A 26247-nucleotide genomic window follows, 5' to 3' on the forward strand; every position below is an offset into this window, starting at 1 on the left:
CTACAGAGCACGGGTCTCCTCTCAGAGTGAGAAGGGTTTGGCCATAGTCTACCACGCTGGCCATGTGCGGATTGGTAGACTTCACACACCTTTGAGAACATTATGGAGAACTCTTAGGCATGCAGGTTTCCTCACGATGCTTTCCTTCACCGTTAAAGCAAGTGATATTTAATTAAATAAAACGCACATAATTCCGAAAAGTTAGAGGTGTGTGCCCGGGATCGAACCCCCGACCTCCGATTAGAAGGCGGTAAATAATGTGAATGATGCCAGACAAGCGCAAGCCTATTTACACCACTTCTAATGCCATACAAGTAAGCTTAACGGCTTTTCCTATGCCTAAACTAAATTGACGTGTGCCAGAAAATCTATTTTTACCTCGTGGTGTAACGAATCGTTTTGTAGATGGTTTTAAAAAACCTACATTTTCGATAAATTTCGTCAGATTGTCAATGAGTGATGAATTAGTTTTAATTCAATAGATGGTTTGATGTCGCAACGTAGGTAGCAATCCAAATGCCGACTTATATTTTAGGTTTCACTACTCAAAAACATTTTTAAGAAAGAAAAGATACTACTAAGATTTTATATTTGACTTAGATCTGATTATGTTGATAGATCTTAGATAACTCAGGTTAAGTTAAATCATCTTTTTCGCCTGTAACGCCAACCGCATCGCAACGTAGATTTTAAATTTTCAAAAGATACGGGAATCATTCTCATGGATCAAAATAGTTATTATAATCTGAATATATAAAAGGAAAAGGTGACTGACTGACTGACTGACTGATCTATCAACGCACATCTCAAACTACTGGACGGATCGGGTTGAAATTTGACATGCAGATAGCTATTATGACGTAGGCATCCGCTAAGAAAGGATTTATGAAAATTCAACCCCATAAGGAGGTGAAATAGGGGTTTGAAATTTTTGTAGTCCAAGCGGACGAAGTCGCGGGTATAAGCTAGTAGTTTATAATATGACCCCGAGGAAAACTAAGTCCACGAGTTCTATGGCAGCAAGTGTCGTACCTATACTAAGCTACGTAGAGTATTAATTGAAAATCAAAAATATAATAATATAAAATTATAATATAACATAATATTTTAAAATATAATTATACTTATCAACTGTATCATTTTATATTAATGAAATGCTAACAAGTAGGTAACCTGAATTGAGAATAACAGGGAAGTCGCTTCTAAGAAACAGTAACGACGCTGCGAGAAAAAGGTGAGTCGGGAAATGTTTCAGCCTTATTAGCGAACAGACACACCGACATTCCTATGCAAGTGTAACGTAATACGTCGGCGGAAAAGGCCCCTCCTTAAGAGCTCAAGAAGTGTATCACAGAAAAAGTTTGATTAAGGAAACTTTAAATGTTTTTGATATTACACAAAAATTATATAGCCCCAAAATGATTTGAGGCGCCAACTAAATGATGAACCTAATTGCACCAAATGAAATTTTACAGCAGAAGCAAAAAACTGAATAGGTATAGGAGGTTGAATTGCCTCAATAGCTCAACGGTTGAGAAGCGAACTGAGTTCCGAAAGGTCGGCATTTCAAACCCCACCCGTTGCTATATTGTCGTACCTACTCCTAACACAAGCTTAACGCTTAGTTGAAGGGGAAAGGGGAATATTAGTCAAGATTAGCATGGCTTATGTTCTTTTAAGAAAAAGAAAAAAAAAGGTGAAACTTTACTGTATTGCAATTTGTACCGTTTTGATCGAAATTACGAATTTTGAACTCAATTTTAGCTCTGCTTGAAAAATTAAATGTGTTCAAGGTTGCATTCAGTAATCGAAATTATGAACTTTGGAATCAATTTCAGTATAGTTTTAAACCTTTTTTGCTTGGATTTTGAGCTCTGATTTGTATTCAATGGGCTACAAACGGATTTTTTTCAGGGTTTTAAGCATTTAAATATAATTTGTTTTAACGTTGAGGGAAAGTCATCGTGATGAAATCTGCTTACCTGAGAGTTCCCATAATGTTCCCAAACTGTGGGAAATCTGCAAATCCGCACTTGACCAGCGTGGCGGACTCTGGCGTAAACCCTTCTTATTCTGAGAGGAAACTTGTGTTCAGTAGTGAGCAGGCGATGAGTCGATCATGATGAATTTTTGCAACATCGTCACCGCGATTCCATGTTCATTCACAAAGCACATCCAGTGTTGTAACAAGGTTCTAACTAACACGGTATGGCTGATAAGTTGGTAATCGAGCTAGGATTATGTCATAGGTAGGTTTTGTATGTATGAGAGCGTTTTACTTAATACCGTCACAGATTACATTGACATTGCTACTGATTTGGTAGCATAGAATATTCTCCACGCTGTTTTGTAGCATGTTTTGTGGACAATATTTGTGCAGGCTGATTTTTTCAATTGAACGCAATTAAATATCTGTCAGGTCAGGCTGATCCTTTGTGAAAAAAATGAGTTACCCCTTTTGTCACCAGACAAGGCTATTAACCACGGTGAAATATCTCGTAAACATTTTTAGCACTAAGACGCCATAGCCCCAGGGTCTCTATGGCAAACGGGAAAAAATGTAACTCTCGATAAGAGATCCTACTTGCGCCGTTTACCGGTTTCAGCGATTTCTGCTGCGGCTCCCGGTCTTGATGCTGTTTTCCCTGATAAGACATGGGGGCAATGTGTCAACCCATGTTGCGTTCCACCTTAGGGCCTTTCCCGTTCCCAGGGAACCACCGTCAATGCATCAGTAGGGCGATTGTCTAAAACCTGCATCAATCATTATTACAATCTCAATTGTTCTGATTGGCTTAATTTGTGCGATTCTTGTTGCAACAATGCATTGTGGCCAATAGTGAGCGAGCATTAACCAATCAGAGATGATTGCGATCGTGACATTGTAGCTGTCAAACAACCGCGGTAGGGCCACAGGTCTCTTGTCATCATCCCGATTAATCCCTTTCGGCTCAATGAGCACAGGAATATCTTTTTTTTATTCATTATAGGTAACGCTTGACCTGATGAAAAATAATGATGTGGCCTAAGATGGAACGCGTTTACCTATAAGATTCACTCTAATTTTAAAGATAGCCGGGTTGTAATTGGTAGGAAATACAGATCGTGGAAGAGTATCCCAAACCTTTGAGGGCAAGAGCCCTTTTCATCGTACCGGCGCTCCTTTGGCAAGAGAGTCTGTGAATTCCAAATATAAAATTTCCACAGCATTCAGAAGTCTTGATCAATAATGACTTTAGTCACAACTTCGCACGGCATTACGCTTTGAACAAGCTGCGGTATAATACTTCGTACAAAGAAATTCCCATATTAACATTCAATACGTTCACCATCATTGTCAGTGTGCCAACAAAGCCGATCGTTTTTATTACGATTAAGCTTTGAGTGTATTGTCGTGTGATGTAATATCATTCTTTGGACGTTATTGTCTTTCGACTGGTTGCCGTATGTACATTAATTACTTATGCCTATCTTGAAAAGTACGGAATGCATTGTTCTCTCTATCCACAATGTTCCTGTTTCGTCACCATGACTAACCGATAGACGTCCACTGCTGGACATAAGTCTTTTGAAAGGATTTTCCACACACCGCTGCCTCTATCCAGCAGCTCCCTGTGACTCATTTTGCTGACTCCACCTAGTGGAGGGTCTTCCAATGCTGCGCTTCCCGGTCTGAGGTCACCATTCTGGCACTGTGAACGTCTATCTGTTTCGGTCACTTCAGCTTCGTAACTTGTTGGACTATTTAAGTGACTCTGGTTATCTTATGGATCTCCCTCTTCATTTCAGATTTGATCACGTTTACTTAAGTAATATGTCTTGAAATTGAAAAACGTCTTATTTGTACAACCTTTTTTAGCTCCATGCTAGCTTAAATGCTGCTAGTAAGGATATTATAATTTCTGGTGCGAGGTTTTGGCCGTGGCTTGTAGCTACCTAAGACCTACCTAATAAACTAATTAGGAAATCTACCATACCTACTCCTTTCAACTTAGCCGACTTCCATTCTTCACTCTTACCACCAGGTCCCTTCAGTCAGTCAGTAAGGAGTTATCTTGTACCTATTAAAAATTCTTGCTTATTACATTTATATACAACAAGCTTATGCTCGCGACTTCTTCCGCGTTGACTACGTAAATTTCAAACCCATAATTAACCCACTTAGGGGTGGAATTTCCAAAAATCCTTTCTTAGTGGATAACTACTCTTTACAAAGAATACACCCTCCAAATTTCATGTCTTTAGAATCAGCGGATTAGGGTGTTCGCTGATATAATATAAGCCAGTCAGTCAGTCAGTCAGGACTTTGAATTTTATATATACAGATGAACAGCAGTTTTGTTTAAGATTTCAGATAAAATTAGGTCAAACATAATAGCTAAGTAAGTAGTTACTTATCTCTAACTGTATCACAACTACCTTGATTTTCCCGCTTTCTAATAGGTCTTGATGGAGCATGCAGTGCTATTATGTCACCGTATTAGCATTGCAATCTATGACTCAGAATTAATCTAGTGGGGCACTTCGGCTGAAGCGTATTAGCATTTCAAAGAATAATAGAGATCTAGTAAATAAGTATAAGTCCCGCAAATTGCTATTGCGCTGGAACCATGTCTCATTAACATCGAAATGACGTAATTTTGACGTCAGCCGAAATAAAAATATGCCATCAGCTCGAAACTTCAGTCTATACCTACGCGACAAATTATTACGTATTTACTATTTACTTACCTGTGGTTATATGATTAAGACATAAAAAATTAAACATAAACCTGTACTGAATCAATTAAGTTACCTAAGTGCCCTAAGTTACCTAGGTATAGCAAAAAATTGTCTCAAAGTTACTTGAATGTTATGTCATACCAACTTATTAGGAATTTGACCAACGATCTCTAAGATCTTTTCACATAGTAGTTTACATACTTATTCTCCCTTTTCCTTCAAAGAAAATTGGAAAAATTGATTGACTGACCTATCAATATAGAGCTCAGGGGTCTAGAAAATTGAGATTTTGCGCGTTGGTTTTCTCGACCGACTTTCTCTATAGATAACGTACCTATGGGAAATTCATATCAAGTTCTTATCAGAATTCAAAGTCATAGTTCATAACATGAATAAGGCAGTTGTCCGAAAACTGTCTAAGAATCCTCATAATGATTTTAAATTATTCAACTCACATCCCCTCAGAAGGTAAGTACCTAATACCTTTGTATCACTCGAGGAGTAAATTTAATTCAGAACCAAAAAAAATCAGGGTACCTAACGTAGTTCCTACCCTGGAAATTTTACTTTTTTCAAAATTGATATGTACCTACCTACTTATATATTATATTTTATGTAATAGGAATATAAATAATAGGTACCTAGGCACAATGAAGGGACTCTGTTTAGATTGCCTTACTATTAAATGTAATTACCTACATCCGTTATGACTTATGGTTGAAATGTTTGGATACAAATGGAATAATTTGTTCAGTCTATGAAGCAACAGTCTTAGTTGTTATTACCACAATTATTTGCAACTAATTTGCATACTGACTTACCTATCTGTAACGATTGGCTTCATAAATTACACCTTTTGAAAGGACTATTCTAAGGTTCCCACAAAACTGATCTAGATAGCCCTATGTACTTACCTAAATGTCTTATAAGCTATATTAATCACAATTGATTTACACCTATAACACCTTTGAATATACAGTTGATTATAGCTTGAAAATAGCTAAGGGTCTCTTGCATACAAACTATACAGCAAAAGTCATTTATAAACTATTAAATTGCCAATCGATTTCCAATTTTATTTTGTTGGCACTAGAATTTTTTATCGATTGTAAATTATCAAGGGTATCATGGCACATACACTTTACAGAGCTCACTGATGTCTTTTCCAAGGACTGTTTTGGTCACCTTCTGGAATCTGAATGTCCTTTCTAGGTAAAGTTAATTATTAGAATGTTGTAGAGAAGCCAGACCTCTCTTGTATGGTAGTGATTAGTAAATAAATAAATAAATAAATAAATAAAATAAAAATCTTTTTTATTCGTATAAACTTTTACAAGTACTTACGAATAGTCGGATGCATCTACCACTGGTTCGGAATGCCTGTGAGCTATAATCGTGTAAGGTTCAGGGCCCAGGTTTGATCCCGGAATGGGTTAATTTAGGGAAATTTAATTTTCTTAAGTTGGCTCAGTTCGGATGGGATCTAATCCGATCAAAATGGCAAAATATTTATCTTAATATGAGATTAAGCAAAACGGCCGATCAAAGTGGCACAATTAAATAGTAGGTAGGTACCTACCTACTAATTACTATAATAAAGGATAAAACGTCTAATTTCCATTAAAATATTATAACTAAATACTAATGTCTATCTTCGCCCTTGGCCGCCAATCTCAATAAAATTGTGATAAATGGCACCCGAATTGTGACGTCATAATATAAGTGAGAGGCGTATATTTATGTCTTGTTTAACTATTTCGACAAATTGCACAGCTGGCTCGTTGGTCTAGGGGTATGATTTTCGCTTAGGGTGCGAGAGGTCCCGGGTTCAAATCCCGGACGAGCCCAAATACTTTTTTTCATTTCTGCGTATGTTTTTAACTTTTTCATAATATTAAATTAAATTTCATTTGTCAATCAAATAAAAGTTACTTTTCTTAACAGTTTAAACTTTAAATAGTACCTACTATCGTTAAAATGTAGTAGGTACATCGATTTACGAAGTTGTTATGATTAAAAAAAAACCGGCCAAGTGCGAGTCAGGCTCGCGCACCGAGGGTTCCGTAGTACAGTCGTATTTTTTCGACATTTTGCACGATAATTCAAAAACTATAATTTATAAAAATAAATAAAAATCTGTTTTAGAATCCACAGGTCCATTAGAAGCCCTTTCATATGATACCCTACTTGATAAGAATAATTATATTACTTTGATAATTGAAAATACTAATTAGTTGAAAGGTGTGTGAAGTCTACGAATCCGCACATGGTAGTCTATGACCAAAACCCTTCTCATTTTGAGAGTAGACCCGTGCTCTGTAGTGAGCCGCTGATGGGTTGATCATGTTGATGATGATAGTAATACGGTCCCGTTGACACCCTGGCACCCATAATAACTAAAAATGGAAACAAATGCAATATCAAACGGCTATCAAGTTGGGTGCCAAATGGTCATGAATTCGATTTCGACTTGGGTCAGTTTACGAAATACTTCTAAGTCGTGTGCAATATGGCCCTATTGCACTCCTTTAGCACAATTCTCCAGGAAGCGATTGTTGGGCGTAGGTAGTTAGGTACCTATCTATTAGATAGGTATTTTACCTAAAACTGTTGCAGTCATGGTGCTAATACGGCCTTTTGCAAAAGTTTCTAATTTCATTAACAAATACTAGTGTTAATAAGTATTTCGACGATCTATCTAGCGCAATGTTAGTAATACCTACACACCATACAGAGGTCAAGGGTTTGATTACCAGTTGGGTAAGGTGTGATATTTTCCAAAAAACTCAGATCTAACTGTTAGAATTTTATTTTAATAAACTAAGATTGTAGGACCCTGATTTTGACCTTAAGAGAAGTGTATTCGGAGTGTTCTATGTACACACGAAGTCTGATTCCTATTTGAATATTAATCAATCAAACTATGTATAGACAAGTTCTATAAATTAATAACTATGGTTTCAGATTTATGTAGAAAAATGTACTTTTAAGTTACTCGTTATCAGATACTAACCAATCAACGCCTTAAGATGTCTCTGTCTGTAAATTTTTAAAATTTTATCCTGTATTTTTTTGCCAAAGTAACGGAGTCTAAATTAAATCATCATTATCATCATCATCATCATCATCAGCCTGTGGACGTCCACTGTTGGACATAGGCCTTCCCTAAAGAGCGCCACCACACCGGGTCCTTAGCCTTCCTCATCCAGCCACTTCCCGCCAGCCTCTTTATATCGTCGGTTCATCGTGCTGGAGGGCGTCCCACACTACGCTTCCTTAGACGCGGTCTTCACTCAAGGACTTTCCGGCTCCAACGGCCATCGCCTCCACAACAGGCATGACCCATTGCCACTTCAGCTTGCTAATAGTTTGGGTTATGTGACCTTGGTTCTCCTGCGGATCTCCTCATTTCGGATCTTAAGTATCCCTCAGGGAAACTAAATTAAATAAACTTCATAAAAGTAAAGTGATGCAATGGCATCCAAGTATCTTATAGCCAAAGATCATCGTCTCAACCCATCGCTGGACCAATACTGAAGACGAGTCTCTTCTCAGAATGAGAAGGGCTTAGGTCATCGTCTACCTCGCTGGTCATATGCGCATTGGTAGTCATCTCACAGTTCTGAGAACATAAAGGAAACCTGTTAGCCGTGCAGGTTTCCTCACGATGTTTTCCTTTACCGTTAAAGCAAGTGATATATTTTAATTGTTTGAAATGCACATTACTAAAAAGTTACAGGTACGTGTCCGGGATCTGACCCCAGGGCCTAGACCAACCGAATAGGGGCTCGTCCACTGGGGCTAACACCAGTTTTAAATTAATTTGAGATGCGATATGTGTGTTTATGATTAAGGCTTGTATAACGCATAAATTATTTTAAGTTCTCACTCGCCATTTTCGCTCTATATGTCAACTATATGTCAAAAATACGGTTAAACCATGGTTAAACCTTAGAATAAGGACTAAAATCGTACTTTTAACATGGCAGTTGACACATAGAGCTAAAATGACGAGTGAGTTCTCATTTTGTACGGACTATACAGGAGCTTCGAGGAATGTCCAATAGACAAAAATGCCTGTAACAAAGTTAACTGCAGTGTTGAGAGTTCGCGTTGCTAATAACTGCGCTCGCCGGGTCCTCCGAGTGGGGTGCTGTTTTGGCGGCTTATATATAACCTTCGAGGACCCTCCTTGAAGCAGCAGTGTTGTGGAACAGTTAGTGTACAGTGCTGTGTTACGTGAAACAGTATGAAGGCCTTTGTAAGTGCTATATACTATTTTACATACATGCCAAAAAACATAAACAAACATACAAATACTAGTTTATATAGACCTAAGACAAAACAGATAGGTCAATTTTTAGTTTAGTTTATAATACTTGTCAAAAATAGGTTAAAAATAACTAATTGATATAGACTTTCGGAAAAACAGATACCTACCTATTTATAAATTGTAATTATAGGTATGCTTAGTAATAAATAAAAAGTTTTAGACGTAGGTACCTAAGTAATTTTTGGTTAGGATTTGATCCTATAGCTCAGAGAGCTATAGGTTCAAATTCTATATCCGGTTCATGTTTGACAGTGCTTTATACCATAGGGCCATAAGGCCATAAGGCCATAAGGCTATCTTAAGTCACAAGGGAGTTCTATAATTTAGTTACAAGTCTAATTCCTTTAGATTTTACTAATCTATGTGACTGTTAATGTAGAGGCTGTTTAACTTGCTCATCAGAGGGGTGTAGTTTCGAGTGGGGTGTCTGTTTTGGCGGCTTATATACATATAACCTTCGAGGAACCACCTTGAAGCAGCAGTGTTGTGGAAGAGTTAGTTAGTGTAAATTGTTATTTTTACTTGAAATTTCCAACGTACGTTCTTTCTAGTCTAGGGGGTAAGTATCAGATAAGAAAGGATCTAACTTAATTCTTCTCTAAATAAAGTTAAATGGTGGTTGAAAAGTTAAATGTAAATCCTATGTTTTTGAAGTTAGAGTAGGGTTCATTCGGGAAATCGTTGGGCTTTGTTCCCGGGAAATCAAGCTCGAGAAAACTCGAGAACTCGAGAAATCATATTTGAGTCTATGAAATTATAAAATAAAACGATTTGCGTTTGCCGTTTGTTTTAAATGCAAAAATTTCATTTGATTTTTTTTTTCTAATTAACATGCCAAAAATGGTGCTGTGATTGTAATTTAATTATAAGTTAGGATAAGGTTAACGTTTTCATGTTGAAATTTTTGTTTATTGTTTGTTTTGTTTAAAAGAAAGAAGCTAGAAGTTTTAAGTTGATTTTTTTTTCTTTTTAATGCTGTGCTTGTGCTGTAATTGTATATATGTATAAGTCACAAATGTCAGAATAGCTTATTTTTTTAGTTTATTTAAGAAAAAGAAGCTAATTATGTTGAAGACTGTCAATAAAAGTCTTATAATTATTTTGGTACTTTTATTTGAGAGGAAACCACTGAATTTGTTGATTAATCGCATTATTGGAACCGAAGAATATGCAAATCCGTACGTAAATGTAAATTTCTCGACAACCCGAGAAGACCCGAGAAATTAGCCTCGAGAATTCTCGAGACCCGAGAAATTGATAAGCTCGAGAAATCATGAACCCTAAGTTAGAGATATGAAAATTGGCATTTAAGTATTCTGGGTTCCGTGCCTTAAGGTGAGACTGAGTGAGTAGGTACCTACTTAAGTGAGGGCTTTTGCAGCGGGAAAATTTCAGATCTCATGAGAAACCAGAAATTTTACGCGGACGAAGTCGCGGGCAACTGCTAGTCCCTTGAATAACCGTCCATGCAAATAAAATACAGTATAGGTATCGTTATAACTGAAAAGATCCATATTATACTTACATACCTATAATCTTCTTCGTAACACAGCCGGAAGAACGGAACCTCATTTTAAATTCATATCAATCGAAAGCTAAAAAAATATTTAAGTACATTCACACATTAATCATTCATAAACCCCCTTATTATGTTCATAATTGATTAATATTCTAGCCATGGATGAAATTTCGTTTTCGTTTGCGCCCTTAGTGCATGCCAATCGAGTGTGAAGTCATCGCACGTAACTAGTAAAAGTGATGTCGATTGTCCGAGTCGTGGTATATTCGGACATGGTTGATGGTATCGATTTTGGCAATGTTGATTTATTCGGACGTTAACCTGGGGACACGTTGCATTGCGTACCGAAATACGCGCTGCATTATTATTTTTAAGTCGGTTAATGCGGTGATAGCTTAGTGGTTAAGACGTCAGCCACCTAGTCGTGGGGTCGGAATTCGATCCCGCGCACGCACCCCTAACTTTTCGGAGCTATGTGCGTTTTGAGCACCTATAGAAGTATAGACGCCTAATAGCCGGACACCCCCGATCGCCAAGCTTAGGCAGTTGCTGAGCATAAAAGTCGGCCCACGCCCATTCGGTACCCTCATTCCGCACATTGTCTTGATTAAGTGACTTTTGAGTCCACCAATCACAACAAAGCATTCTCCCCTGTCCCCCGCCAACATTCTACGATTTTGTTTTCATGCAAAACCTTGTATATGCGTACTCTTGAGGTTGAATTCTCTGTATTTTTGAGCAATTAAAATATCACTTTGCTTTAACGGTGAAGGAAAACTGTTGTTACTAGTTAGATTTCATCCGGGCCCAAAATAGCAAATAGAAATTTATGGGAGATTTGGATAATCGTGAGAGACAGAATTTGAATATAAACTTTTCCAACCCTTTTTCATTATCATCATCATCCTCATCAATACATCACTAGCTCACTACTGAGTAGGTGCGGGTCTTCTCTTAGAATGAGAAGGGTTTTTCTAAGGTCCACCATGCTGGCCAAGTGCGGATTGAAAACTACATACACTTTTGAGAATATTAACCGTCAGGCATGCAGGTTTTCTCATGTTTTTTTACTGTTAAAGCAAGTGCTATTTAATTGCATAACTCCGAAAAGTTAGAGGTCTCGGGATCGAACCCCTAACCTGCTGTATAGCAGGCAGACGTCTTAACCACTAGGCTATCAGAGCGTATGTGTTATACACGTATAGACAGATAGATAGATACACAATACTACTACATTATAGCCAAGGGTCCCTGGTAGAGATCTCTCATAGAGATAAGTGCTTCCCTGTCCACTTTTACTCTCTTTTTCTCTTTATTTTAAACTAGATGATGCCCCGAACTACGTCTGCGTGGATTTCTTCTTCTTCGTCGTATCACTCTTGGCAGAGTGGTCGTGGTCATCACGAAGCAACGTCTTTGAGGGCAGATGTTATATGCCTCACGAGCATTCGCCACTTCTCTCTGCTGCGTGGATTTAGGTTTTTTAAAATCCCAAGGGAAACCTTTGTTTTTCCAGGATAAAAAGTAGCATATGTCCTTCCCCGGGATGCAAGCTATCTCTGTATTTACCAAATTTCGTCAAAAACGGATGGACCGTGAATGGCTAGCAGACAGACAGACGGACACACTTTCGCATTTATAATATTAGTGTGGATTAGTATGGATGTTTTTGGTACAAATAAAAAATAAAAATAAATATATATCAGCCATTCATATTTTAACCATCAACTCTTCTATCTTTCAGATCTCACTTCTGTTCGTGGCTGCCTCGGTTCTGGGCGCGCCCGAGCCGAGCAACGTCGCGCCTGAGGGCAGCAAAGTCATCCAGAAGCGCAGCGGGCTGGTCGGCCACTACGGAGGAGCTGTCCTTGGCCACGGCGTCGGCTTGGGCCACCTGGGCGGTGGAGTCATCAGCGGGGGATACGGATATGGCGGCGGATACGGCGGCTTAGGTATGAACAGTACCAGCTACTGGAATTTTTTTTTACTAGCTGATGCCCGCGAATTAGGTTTTTTAAAAATCCCGTGGGAACTCTTTGATTTTCCGGGATTAAAAGTAGCCTATGTCACTCTGCAGGTCTTAGACTATATCCATGCAAAAAATCACGTCTATTCGTTTCACCGTTGCGACGTGATTGAAGGACAAACCAACAAACCGACAAACCAATAAACCAACAAACAAACACACTTTCGCATTTATAATAAGGGTACTGATGTGCACTAAACTTTTGGGCTGAGCAAAGTCTAGCAGAAGCGCAGTCAGCTCTTATAGTAACTTAAAAAAACTTGAATAAATAAACTAAAACACTAGGACACAAAATTTACATCAGTACCCTTATTATAAATGCGAAAGTATGTTTGTTTATTGGTTTGTTGGTTTGTCCTTCAATCACGTCGCAACGGTGCAACGGATAGACGTTAGATTGTAAGAGTATAGAAGAAGCCCTGGAGAGTGACCTACTTTTTATCCCGTAAAATCAAAGAGTTCCCGCGGGATTTTTAAAAAACCTAATTATATGTACATCATTTCAATGTATATATTATGTTCTAAACCAAATCCTTTGACTTGAACAGGAGGACTTGGCAGTGGGCTGGCGCTATCGTCGGGCGCAGTGGGGATCGGCGGAGTTGGCACTCTGGTGGGCGCTGACGTCCACACGACTGTCACCAAGCACATAGGAGTGCCCGTACCAGCTCCGTACCCTGTCGCTGTCGACAGACCTGTACCAGTACCGTACAAGGTAAATCTTCATCACCATCAGTACCAACTGATACTGCCTCGTTAGAGCGGTGATAGCCTAGTGGAGAAGACGCCCGCGTTCTTTCCGGAATATTCGATCCCAGGGACGCACCACTAACTGTTTGAAGTTATGTGCGTTTTTAAAACAACTGAATATGACATCTTGAGGAGACCTACATGCCTTGCACCGCCTGAATCCCCTGTGACTCGTGTGATGTCGTCTGCCCACCTAGTGGGGAGTCTTCCAACGCTGCGCTTTCCGGTGTGAGGTTGTCATTCTATAACACCTCATCGTCTATCGGTTTTTCGAACTATATGCCGTGTCCATAGTCATTGCCATTGTTTGTTATTGCTGAACATTAGGGTCACAAATCCCAGGGTGCTGAAAATACAACTTCATGGCGGAAAACCCAGCATTAAGAGACCCTCACTAGGTGGACGGGCGATCTCAAGCGAGTCGCTGGGAGGCGCTAGACTCAAGCGTCAAAAACCATGTGCTGTGGAACTCGTTGCAAGAGACCTATGTGCAACAGTGGAAGTCATCAATCAATTGAAATGATGACCAAGAAAGACTAGAGTTGGTAGTCAGCGCGCTAAATCACGACTTTTCGAAAACTACCTACGCTTCTACTAAGTACATTCGCATTATAAAACTTGCAGATAAATGTTTCTTATGTTAGGTAATTTTCTTCCACTAGCAGTATAGGTACAATTTACAAATTAAGATTTGTTGTGGTCTGACTTTTTGGATTGATCCACTGAATATCAGAAGATTTATTATGGTTTCTTGAGAAAAAAAATGAATAATTTTATTTCAATACAATTATATTACAGGTAGCAGTCCCATACCCCGTGGACAGACCCTACGCCGTGCCAGTCCCAAGGCCTTACCCGGTGACAGTTGAGAGACACGTCGCTGTCCCAGTCGACAGGCCCGTGCCAGTGCCAGTCCCACACGCAGTGCCAGTCCCTATTGTTAAACAGGTCAGTTTAGTCTCAATTTGCCAGTCTCAATGACAGTTGTTGAGAAGTACCAGTTAACCGAGTGCCAGTTCCAATTTTAAAATAACGTTTTAAAGCCCTAATAGATTGAGTCCACTGTATTCAATCTATAGTGGAATACGGTAGAAACACTTACAGCGATACCCCAAAACAATAGGTAACTTCCAGGTGAAGTGGCAGAGCGCAGGTTATGTCTGTCGCAGAACCTCGACGACCGTTCAGGCAGACAATTATGACTGTAAAAGTGTCTAACACACTTTTCATGCTTGTGAAAGAAAAAATGTTCTTAATTTTTTTCTGATGTTCTAAGATGTTTCTATCTCACACCAAATAGAATGTTAGCTTTTTATTTCATAAATTAATATTTGAGGCTATTTGACTAAAATAAACAAAATACAAATTCTTCATTTGACTCAAATATAAATATAAAAAAATATATGTCTTGATTTGAATAAATTCAGTATAAATATTTTTACAAGTCATGATACCAAAATCATAACGTCTATAAATAAGAACTTTTGGCGGTATTAACGCCCAGTCTTGCTCTGTCAGTATTGACGCGTTTTTAATATCGGTCCACGACCGTAAATTTACGAATTACCTAATAAAGTGAATAATCAATAATTGCTAAACAAGTAAACGAAATAAAGTCACGGTAAATAACTAATAGTGCTCGAGAGAAATAAACGTTTTGCTAAACGGGCTATGTATGTCTATCATTTCATCGAGGAACCTGGCTACGATGTTACAAGAAGTAGATACTTTCATGAATTTAAGAAGATATAGAAAATAGAAATAAAGAATAAATATGTAACGTAAGAGCAACGACCACACCAGAATATCCAAAAGTCTTAAATTATCAAAGGCAATCTTTTTCTCTAAGCCAAAAAACTAAAGAATGTTTTGTCCTTTCAGGTTGGTGTACCCGTACCAGCACCGTACCCTGTACCCGTAGCGAGACCAGTTGCCGTACCCGTCGCACAACCAGTCCCAGTTTCAGTTGGAGTCGTCAAATCAGTCATCGGCCCTGGAATTTCATCAGGTATCATCGGCTCAGGATACTACGGCGGTGGATACCTCGGTGGTGGAATCCACGGGGGTGGAATTGGTGGTGGAATCCACGGGGGTGGAATTGGTCATGGAATTCACGGTGGACACTTGCACTCCAAAATCTGGTAGACGATTGAATAGGACAAGGTATTTGAGGATATGATGATTTACCAATTTGTATTAGGTTTTTACGCAAACCGATTTTTGAACGACTCCCAAAAAGGAGGAGATTTTGATGAGGGAAACTTGTTGTTATTGGCTGAATTTAAGCCCCGCCTTACTAAAACTGTATTATAGCCAATGGGGGTAAAGTAATGGTCAGTCTAAAGAATTGCGACAGTCGCAATGATAAAGTTTGGCTGTAAGGGTGCGTTTAGATGATCTATCAACATTTTCATAAATGTAAAAAATAATTCTCGGAAACTAGGTTTTTGAACAGTGTTTTTTTTGGTATTTGAATGGAGTTTTTTTGCGTAAGGCTTGGTATAGTCGCGTCTGATTGGTGTTTTGTGATTTAGTGTAAATTAGTTTTAGTGTGCGTATAGTATTGTATTTGGAGCCTTAAGTCTTAAGAGAAGGGGTGATGTGCAATGACGTATAGAGGCTATGTTTATGAGTTATACAATTTTTGAAACCTTTTATAAAGATCTATACTTATACAATTATGAAAAATATCAATTGCAATATCAGTATTTTCCTATGGCTTAAAAAACAAAAGTATTTTTACGTCGATACATTTTTGAAAATTACATGAAAAAGGCATTCAAAATGTTTTTCAACTTATTTTTTTAATATAGATATGTAATTAGAAAACGATTTTCAAGCTAATTCAGCTAATAAAATTAACATTAATAAGCAACATTTTATTTACAATAGAAAACTTTGACGAGTAATTCTATATACTTATTAGTTTTTGTAATTTGTAATTTTATTAGATATTTACGTATTTTTGTATATATTTATGATTCATTCATTTGATCTCCTCAAGTGTAACAGCCATAGAGGCAAGGCTTCAAAAGTGTGTAGGTACCTGGTTTTGTAGTTTTGTATATAGAATTTCCTGAATTAGTTTATAAGTTTTGATACATCGAGTTTATTTCGTCTGCAGTCGACTAAATACTATTGATAGAGGGACCTTTATTTTGCTAATAAAATGTACTTATGAATTAATATCTACTTTTTTATTCCATACCACAAAATTTTCATCACCTTAGTTGGAAATTGCTGAATGTTTTCCTTTTAAGTATGACCCCATTCAAAAACTTACGTAGGCATCTTTAAAGACCTGCTAAGTTCACTCATGAAAATGCAAAATGTTAGTAAGTACTTAACTTAAATGAAGTTTAAGAGGTATACCAAATATAACCTCCTACCTGCAAACTTACAAACCAAACTTCTCTTTATAATATCAGTGTAGATTAGTAGGTACCTATAGATATCGGAAAAATCAACATTAGTTTTGAGTAGTTGAAATTTGTGTAGTCCACGCGGACGAAGTCGCGGGAATAAGCTGGTAATTCTCATTACAAACTATATCACTCGTAGACTATAACACTAGTTACCTAATCACATGAGAACAAGTTTCAAGAATAATACGAGTATGCCGGAACATGGTGTTATGGTACAAACTACATAAACTGTAACACATGTACATTACATCCTACTTCTGGAAAGTTGCTCTAGTATATGGCTGGGGTGTCTTGTGTAATACACTGGTTTATTTTATAACATACCCGTTGGAGATCAGCCTATTGCCCTATATCAGATATCAAAGGGATTTATGAAGAAAGTATATTGCATATATAAATATATTACAGAGTAGGTACCGAGCCAAATGAATTATTATTATGTACCTACTAGCTGCCCCGACGAACTTCGTATCGCCTAACAGTCGATTCAATTTTTTTTAATTTTTCTCTCCGTAAGAACCATCCCCGTATTTCAAGGAATATTATAAAAAAGAATCAGCGAAATCGGTTCAGCTGTTCTCGAGATTTGCGATCAGAAACACATTTAGCGATTCATTTTTATATATAGAGATATGGTAAGTATAAGGTGTGATAACCTAGTGGTTAGGATGTCTGGGGTCGGGGGTTCGATTCATTTGTCCAGGATAAAAAGAAGAACGTGATTGAAGGACAAATCAATAAACCAACACACTTTCCCATTTATAAATTACTAGCTTATGCTCGCGACTTCGTCCGCGTGGACTACAAAATTTCAAACCCCTATTTCACCCCCTTAGGAGTTGAATTTTCAAAAATCCTTTCTTAGCGGATGCCTACGTCATAATAGCTATCTGCATGCCGAATTTCAGCCCGATCCGTCCAGTAGTTTGAGCTGTGCGTTGATAGATCAGTCAGTCAGTCAGTCAGTCAGTCACCTTTTCCTTTTATATATATAGATAACATCGGTAGTACCTACTAATATAGACTAAGAATTATTGCTGTCCTACTTTAATAAGCGCCTACAAACCTCCTACATAATATTTTATTGTAGTCAAGTCAACATAATAGGGCTACTAAACCCTCGATCACGTTTACGCAACTCAAGTAGGTAAAGCAGTTAACAGTAGGGACCTACTTATAGCTGATATGGGTTCCGTGTTCCACGCCCAGGTCACGTCGGAGGTTGCGCAATGTGGCTTTATTGTGGACTACTGTGATTAAGGTATGGCTTGATTACCATGGATTACCAATGGTGATTACCTATACAGTGTCAGTGGAGTGATGTTCGGTCTTGACTCTCTTGATACGTGGTTACTAGGTAACTAACCGGGTACCGGCATAGCTCAGGTTTCGAAGCTAAGGTGGCAATGGGCAGGGCATAGTTTGAAAAACCGATAGTCTTTGGGGTCCCAAGCAGTGGCGTGCACTTCAAACATGCAATTTCAAATATTCATTTTGTATTTTATAGCTTAGGTATATTTTTCATATTTAGGTTAGGTTATTTTAATGTACCTACGACTTGTTTTATTTAATGCTCGTTGTAACGGTCCGTAGTTAGAGTTATACGGGACCTGTAAAACTCGATAACATTTTGTATAATTTTAAGTGTGTAATTCTGTGGGCTGTTCTTGGACAAATAAAATAAAAATAAAAATGCATAAAAGCATTTCATTTTCGACAATTTGCACGATATCTTGCTTCGAAAATTGAAAATACTAAATATGAATTCATGACCACAATTTTTTTTTTTTTGTGTGATGTAACCACAAATTCACGGTTTTCAGATTTTTCCCCGAATGTCAGCTATAAGACCTATATATACCTATCTGCCAAATTTCATGATTCCAGGTCAACGGGAAGTAACCTGTAGGTTTCTTGACAGACCGACACACAGACAGACAGACAAACAGACAGACAACAAAGTGATCCTATAAGGGTTCCGTTTTTCCTTTTGAGGTACGGAACCGTAAAAGTTCCTATGTATCTACCTGTCTAATCTAGAGTCCAATTATATTCGTCAATAATCCTGTGCACGTCATTGGTCCCAAGCAAGATTGGTAACCGCGCACCGGAAAGCGCAGCGTTGGAAGATCAAACGAGTCGCAGGACGCCGCTGGATACAGGCGGCGCAAGAACATTGCGTGTGGAAGGCCCTACAAGAGACCTATACCCAGCAGTGCAAGTCTATCGGTTGACGATGTAACCTAAATATTAACGCAATAACATAAAACTTTTTAATTTAATTGCTTAAAACGCATATATCTCTGAAAAGTTAAAGGTGATCGAACCGGCGACCACCCGAAAAGAAGGCGGCGTCCTAACCACTATGCCTCACCACTATCAAACGCGTATACAGTGGGCGCTTTTTTCAGCTCATTGCTAGTGGCGCCACGCCCGTGGTACTTTTGACACTGACTCTTTGGCTGCCGCTAACATAAAATATAGGACTGTTTACATAGACTGTTTATTATTACTACAGTACGAGATTACGTACCTACCTCGCGCAAACGCCGACATCGACTGTCACCTGTGTTAAGTTACAGTTCTACCATCAAAACCTAGATGTCGCTAATCGGTGTACTCGGTGACCGTATGTACATAATTGTATAATACATATGTATTTCATGACGTAACCCATTTCATGTTAACTTACATGTCGTTATGGATTTGGCTATTCCATTAGGTGTTATCATAGATTTAACGTATTGGGGTTAATTGATAACAATAATAATATGAGCGTCACCAGGAATTATAAACGGGGTGGGTTTTTCGTTAAATCACATAAATATCATTTTAACTCACTCATCCTTTTATCAATCATTTTTAGGGTTCCGTACACGAAGCGACGGAACCCGAAAAATGGTTCCCTACCCTGTGCTGTCCGTTTGTCTGCCAGTGGGCTGTAGCTCATGAACCATAATAGGTAGAAAGCTGAAAGTCTGCCAATCACATGTACTTATTTAAACTTTCCATAACAGATTCTAGAAATTTAAAGAAAAAAAGAAAGATTTCTAGAATTTATCACTAAGTAACAGTATTATAAATGCGAAAGTGTGTTTGTTTGTTGGTTTATTGGTTTCTAGGTTTGTCCTTCAATCACGCCTGACCTGATATTTTGGGTTCCGTACCTAAAAGAGAAAAAGGAACCCTTATAATATGTGATCACTTTGTTGTCTTTCTGTCGGCCTGTCGTGTCTGTCAAGAAAACCTGTTGGGTACTTCGCGTTGACCTAGAATCATGAAATTTCGCAGGTAGGTAGGTCTTATAGCATAAGTAAAGGAATCAATCTGAAAACCGTAAAATTGTGGTTCCATGACAGAAGAAAATCGCGGGCATCAGCTAGTAAAAAGTCCCCAAATTGCGCCTGTAAAACCCAGAATATCCCCCTTATCACTGCGCCAGGGAGGTCGTCATATTTTATTCCATGGTGAAGCGCGATTTCGGGGGGTCGTGCCCCACTACCCCGACCAAGTCCGCCCACCGCTAAGTAACTAGAACTAGATTATAATCTAGCACCTAAATTATAGGCGTCCGCTCGCACGACACGTTAGCATGCCACCTGCAGTCAATACACATGCATCTTTAATTTGTATCGATCGCTCTATTAGGTTGGCATTTACAGCTTTTTACATGTCCGAGGAAAAATATTACAGTGCGCGGCAGAAAGTAATGTACATCGGCCTTTACAATGACATTTCGGTTTTGTAAAGTATTGTCTCTGTCACTCATACCGTTACTCATACGTTACTTCACCGTTAAAGCAAGTGATATTTAATTATAACTCAGAAAAGTTAGAGGTGAGTGCCCGGGATCGAACCCCCGACCTCCGATTAGAACGGACGTTTTAACCTCAAGGCTATCACAGCTTACCTATAAATAGATTGATTTATTAATTTAGACCTTGCATTAGACGGTGACTATAATAATAGATACAATACTTATCGCTGACTATAAAGGCTTATATACATTCTGCAAAGTGTTTACTAGGGAGTAGCGACTCGATGCTAATCTAAATAATAGATCACCTTTTCCTTTTATATGTAAAAAGGAAAAGGTGATCTCTTAATAACGCAGCTCAAACTACCGGACGGATCGGGCTGGGCATGCTATTATGACCTAGGAATCCGATTAGAAAGGATTTTTGAAAATTCAACCCCTAAGGGAGTGAAATAGGGGTTTGAAATTTGTGTAGTCCACGCGGACGAAGTCGCGAGCGTAAGCTAGTTGTATATACTCCCTAACTAAATTCGCTCGCAGTTTTACTTTGAACACCTATGTCTTGATATGCCGAGTTCAGCCTACATTCTCTTTGGAGCTAGTCTATGATGTCCGTATATAAACGATCGCAGACTCGCAAAAACTCATCTAGATTATGCGTGTTTTACTAACTAGGTGAACCTCTCGATTTTTTGCCGGCCTTAAAGTAAAGTATCTACCGACGCCAGATTTGTATGCAGCTTAAAAAAATATGAACCTTTCCCAAAAGGGAGATGCTATAAATTTTGTTCTGCCAAGATACCGGACCAAAGGGTCTAAAAAATAATGGAACGGGTATCGAACTGGGGAAAATACGTGTGAACTGTAATTGACTCATTTTTCTATTTTCACTATTGCAGGCTAGGCAAGAGCGGCAGACCCAATGCAAACAGGGAGAAACACCCGGAGTTCAGGTAGTGGAGTCGAAATCATAGGGCGCCCTCTCTTGTACAATTGCATAGAAGTGAAAAAGACGCACTACTATTGTGATCGCCAGTGGGTGTCACCATTCCTTAAAAACTTAAGGGTGTATTTATATTGCTCACTATAAAACACCTTAAAGATTGCTAGATTTTGCCCTATATAAAATTAATAATGAAATGTGTTATTCGTAGAGTTATTGTAAGCAACACACTGGACTATAAAACATAGGATGTTAAGAAACTAAACCAACAATGCGTTGCCAGTCTTTCAAGAATTTGTTGAACTACCCCTTGAATAACCCTATGTTGAAATCAAGTGGGAACACCGTCGAATGAAGTTGGTCCGATAGTTTGCATGTACGTAGAAAAATATCAACGGGCGGTCGAAGTACACCAGGCACCCAGGTTGTGAGGGTGAAATTGCTTACGCTTTCCCTGGCATAAATTGCAGGAATTTTTATTTTGGAGGAAATAATAAAATATGTCTACTCATAGGCGTCTTGCTTGACGGTATGCAGGTCTTATCCGGCGGGGCGCTGATTGATCGTGATTATTGATTAGATAGATCCGAGAGATAGATGATATTAGGTTACCCACTTATTAGAGATTCAATTAATCTTGCATGTATGGTGATAAGCCTTTTTTAGCCAAAAAAAACAACACCTATTATGTAAAACCAGAGCTCTTAATATGGCCCGCCCAGGGTCCTACTTATTTTTAGGGTTCTGTACTACAAAAGGAAAAAAGAAATCCTATAGGATCACTTTTTGTCCGTCGTGTCTGTCAGGAAAATCTATAGGGTACTTCCCGTTGACTTAGAATCACGAAATTAGGTAGGTAGGCAGGTCTTATAGCACCGGCGGTGGCGTGGTGGACTATGACTAATCCCTTCTCATTCTGAGAGGAAACCCATGCCGAGGTAGTGAGCCGGCGATGGCTCATTATGATGATTAGGAATAATTGTTCTTAGCCAGAGCTTTTTAATCGTCGAATAGAAGGAGGAGGTTCTCAGGTCTGCTTCTATGGGCGTCCTTTCAGAAGTGATGTGATGTAAACCATTTTAGGTAAAAGTGGCGTATCTAAATACCTAAACCTATTATTGGCTTATCAATTTTAGCTGTTGGTTTTCCAAATAAAACAAAATAAAAATAAAATAAAATAAAGTGCGAAAATCAACAAATAAAAAGTTTTTTATGAATCATTTTGATGGAAAACTATTCTATTTATAAATACCTACTTATAAGTACATACAACATCCGCTTAGTCTAGAGTTCTATTTATAAGCACAGACATGGACATAGAACGCTAGATAAGGAGTGCTATACAAAATTACAGTTATTTTTTGTGCCAATCAATTAATGAGCTTCGTGTTGACACTGTACTAACAGATGTTTCTTATTCGAGTAGGTACGCTCATATTATGACGCTCACTGCTGCTGCCAAAATGGCAATAACCAAGTTGCTTCAAAAACAGGTCGGAAACTCCAGCGTACTTTTATTAGTAGAGGTCAGTGTTTATAAGACATTTTGCAAAAGTTTTGCGAAACCCACCACCGCATATTAGCAACGAGACGGACGACATAAATTGAGCTAACGAGATCAAACGGCAGTTGCCAAACTGCATTTATATGAAAATATATCAACATTTCTACTAAATGAACTTACCTTATCGGCGCAATTATATTTCTGCCTATAACTTCTAGCGATCTATTTTGGTAAAGCGTTAATTAATGACAGAAAATAGAAAACACATTTTTGACTGAAAACGTAGACCAGTTCTCCGCTCTATTTACTTTTACTTATCCATTATCAGTTAAAAATGTGCTATTTTTCATCTATCTAGATTCTAGGTTCATATTTTATTCAAAAACTCAAGTATCACAGAATCAGCAATAGATTAGATATACTAATATTATAAATGCGAAAGTGTGTCTATCTGTCTGCTAGCTTTTCACGGCCTAACATTTTAGTCCGTCAGTGAATTCCAGGTTAGCCCGCTTCCATCTTAAACTACATCATCACTTACCACCAGGTGAGATTGCAGTCCAGTTCTAAGTATCTGAATAATAAAAGGTAGACTGACGTCATCGAACGAGTTGCAGGGAGGCGGCGCGGCGCAAGACCGTGTTGTGTGGAAATCCCTAAATATGTCACATACGCCACTTTTTATCCCAAAAAATCAAAAAGTTCATACGGAAATTATAAAAAATCGAATTGCACGCGGACGAAGTCGTAGGCGTCATCTAGTGTTTTATTAATTAAGACATTAAGACATTATCTTTTCATAAAAACATGATTTTTAATTATGGTAAGCAATTAGTTTATATCATTCATACTTCGACCCTTAAATGGTATGAATATGCAACGACTAAGTACATTTTATATTAAGTAGTACTTCTTATATTAAGTATGGAATTTGTATACCTAATTAGATATATTTAGAATATTTGGTGACAGCTTTTTGTACGATAATATTTTGAGTCACCAACCAATCCACCTAAGTCAAGGCCGTCGTTTCTGCGACAGAGATGACCTGCCCACCGTCACTTTAGCTTACTAATCCTTCGAGCTATGTCAGTGACTTTTGTTAGGTTACTTTAAGACCTATAATTGAATAGCGGTGATAGTCGGCCTCTTAGTCGGAAGGTTTAGGGTTCGTGAAAGGGCACGCACCTCTAACGTTCCGGAGTAATGGGCGTTTTAAGCAATTAAATATCAAAACATCGTGAGGTAACCTGCATGACTGAGACTTTTCCGTAATATTCTCAAAGGTGTGTGAAGTCTGCCAATACGCACCTGGCCAGCGTGGAAGACTATGGCTAAACCATTCATATTCTGAGAGGAGACTCGTGCTCGGTAATGAGCCTGCAATGGATGAATAAATGATAAATAATTTTATAGGCAGTAAAACTTTTCCTTATAAAATGCTAATCTATATTACTAAGAATTCAAAGGCTTCATGATAGGTATGTTGAAGGTATTTTTCTAATAAATTTATATCTTGACACAGAATGCTCCGACATAATCCTTGTGAAAAATCCACGCAATGTTAATAATGCATAATGGTGTAAAATAAATATGAACTCAGCCACGCCTTTTTTTATTTATCTAATAAAAACGGTAAATATCTAATAACAATTATTCGAGAATCTGTTTAAGGTGATCGCATACTTTCGCAAGAGTTCCAACATCTGTAGCCGTACCGAAAAGGCCGCTCAAGTACGAGTCGGACTCGCACACAATGGGTTCCGTACCCAATCGGAAATTATGGCAATCGGAGTATGAGGCGGGAGGACGTCCCGATTGCCATCTCTACATGTCGCGTACTATATAAGAAACTAGATGATGCCCGCGGCTTCACCCGCGTGGATTGAGGAACTCTTTGATTTTTCGGGATAAAAGTAGCCTATGTCCTTCACCGGGATGCAAGCTATCCCTGTACCGAATTTCGTCAAAATCGGTTGAACGGATGGGCCGTGAAAAGCTAGCAGACAGACAGATAGACAGACACACTTTCGCATTTAGCTTACATCCCGAGAAAGGACATAGGCTACTTTTATCCCGGAAAATTAAAGAGTTCCCACGGGATTTTTAAAAACCTAAATCCACGCGGACGAAGTCGCGGGCATCATCTAGTAAATATTAAAATAAATAATCTTGGAGTCGCGAGTCGAACCACGAGTTTTAAAATTAATTTTCATGCACCTTTCAACTTGAAAAAAATGTCTAAAACTAAACATAATATAATAATTCTTCCAAATCCATTATTCATTACATTACACTAACTTAGCTATGAATTGAATTCCATACCATTTCACGATAGGTTTATCACACGTTAAAAGGCCGGCAACGCATCGGCGGCTCCTCTGGTGCTGCAAATGTTCATGGGCGGCGGTAATCACTTAACATCAGGTGACCCGCCTGCTCGTTTGCTCGCTATATCTATTAAAAAAAAAAAAAAAAACGTTATCACAGGTTTAATTATACAACAAAATGAAATTTCACTCGGGTGCCTTAATTAAAAAGTCAGTCTAGTTATCTATGAATGCTAGCTGGTGCCGCTTTGACTAAAGCTAGAACATGTATAATGGATGAGAATGGGAAAATAAGGGATATTGAGTAAAAGCTTCAAGAACTGTATTAAAACGCTTGAAACTATTTTGACTAAGTACCTAGATAAACATATAAGTAAGTACCAAACAAAACTGAGTCGACAACTTTGCCTTTAACACTTTATTAGACTGGCTTTTCCCCACTTAATACGGAGAATGTTTCTGATACCGGTTTATGGCATTGTTATTTTGAAAATTCGATGAGAAGCTATTATAGTCCTTGATTACAATCTCGATCTAAAGATCTAGTATATTATTAAATCAATTAATAAATAAAGAAAAATAATTAATTATTTTTAATTTATTAACCTGTCAGGTTAGCAAATTATCAGCAGATCTATTATATACTGAACTAGCTGATTCCTGCGACTTCGTCCGCGAGGATTTACGTTTTTTAAAATCCCGCGGGAACTCTTTGATTTTTCGGGATTGTTGTCGTTGCTTGGTACCTACAATATGAATTCACTTTGAACACTTCCTGAATCTTGATAACTCAGGCGGGCAGTAACCCTGCAGCATCAGGATTAAGGAGTTGAATCCAGAATTTTTTATGTGACCACGACGTAAACTTTTTTTGTTGATTTAAAAAAAAAATGCAAATCGGTCCAGAAACCTCGAAAAAATCGATGTAGAAAAAAGAA

General features: G+C 38.2%; 1 protein-coding gene and 1 non-coding gene across 2 annotated transcripts; both read left to right on the forward strand.

Annotated features, from left to right (window-relative positions):
* Window positions 1-6497: 6497 nt before the first annotated feature.
* Window positions 6498-6569, forward strand: TRNAP-AGG (transfer RNA proline (anticodon AGG)). The gene has a single exon. It is a non-coding gene; the product is annotated as a tRNA-Pro (tRNA).
* Window positions 6570-8932: 2363 nt separating this feature from the next.
* LOC117989744 (cuticle protein 64-like) lies at window positions 8933-15673 on the forward strand. Its single transcript, XM_034977156.2, has 5 exons — window positions 8933-8983; window positions 12319-12526; window positions 13149-13315; window positions 14149-14298; window positions 15232-15673. Exons 1-5 carry the CDS (start codon window positions 8972-8974, stop codon window positions 15493-15495), a joined length of 801 nt encoding a protein of 266 aa, XP_034833047.1. The 5' UTR covers window positions 8933-8971; the 3' UTR covers window positions 15496-15673.
* The last annotated feature ends 10574 nt before the right edge of the window (window positions 15674-26247 follow it).

Source organism: Maniola hyperantus, chromosome 16, assembly GCF_902806685.2.
Source record: "Maniola hyperantus chromosome 16, iAphHyp1.2, whole genome shotgun sequence".
Classification (NCBI taxonomy): domain Eukaryota; kingdom Metazoa; phylum Arthropoda; class Insecta; order Lepidoptera; family Nymphalidae; genus Maniola; species Maniola hyperantus.

What these genes read in the sequence shown, in the direction of transcription:
- LOC117989744 (XM_034977156.2), top strand. An exon ending in CTGTACCAGTACCGTACAAG is followed by an intron (nt 13,316 to 14,148) that starts GTAAATCTTCAT and finishes ATTATATTACAG; the next exon opens with GTAGCAGTCCCATACCCCGT. An exon ending in CAGTCCCTATTGTTAAACAG is followed by an intron (nt 14,299 to 15,231) that starts GTCAGTTTAGTC and finishes TTGTCCTTTCAG; the next exon opens with GTTGGTGTACCCGTACCAGC.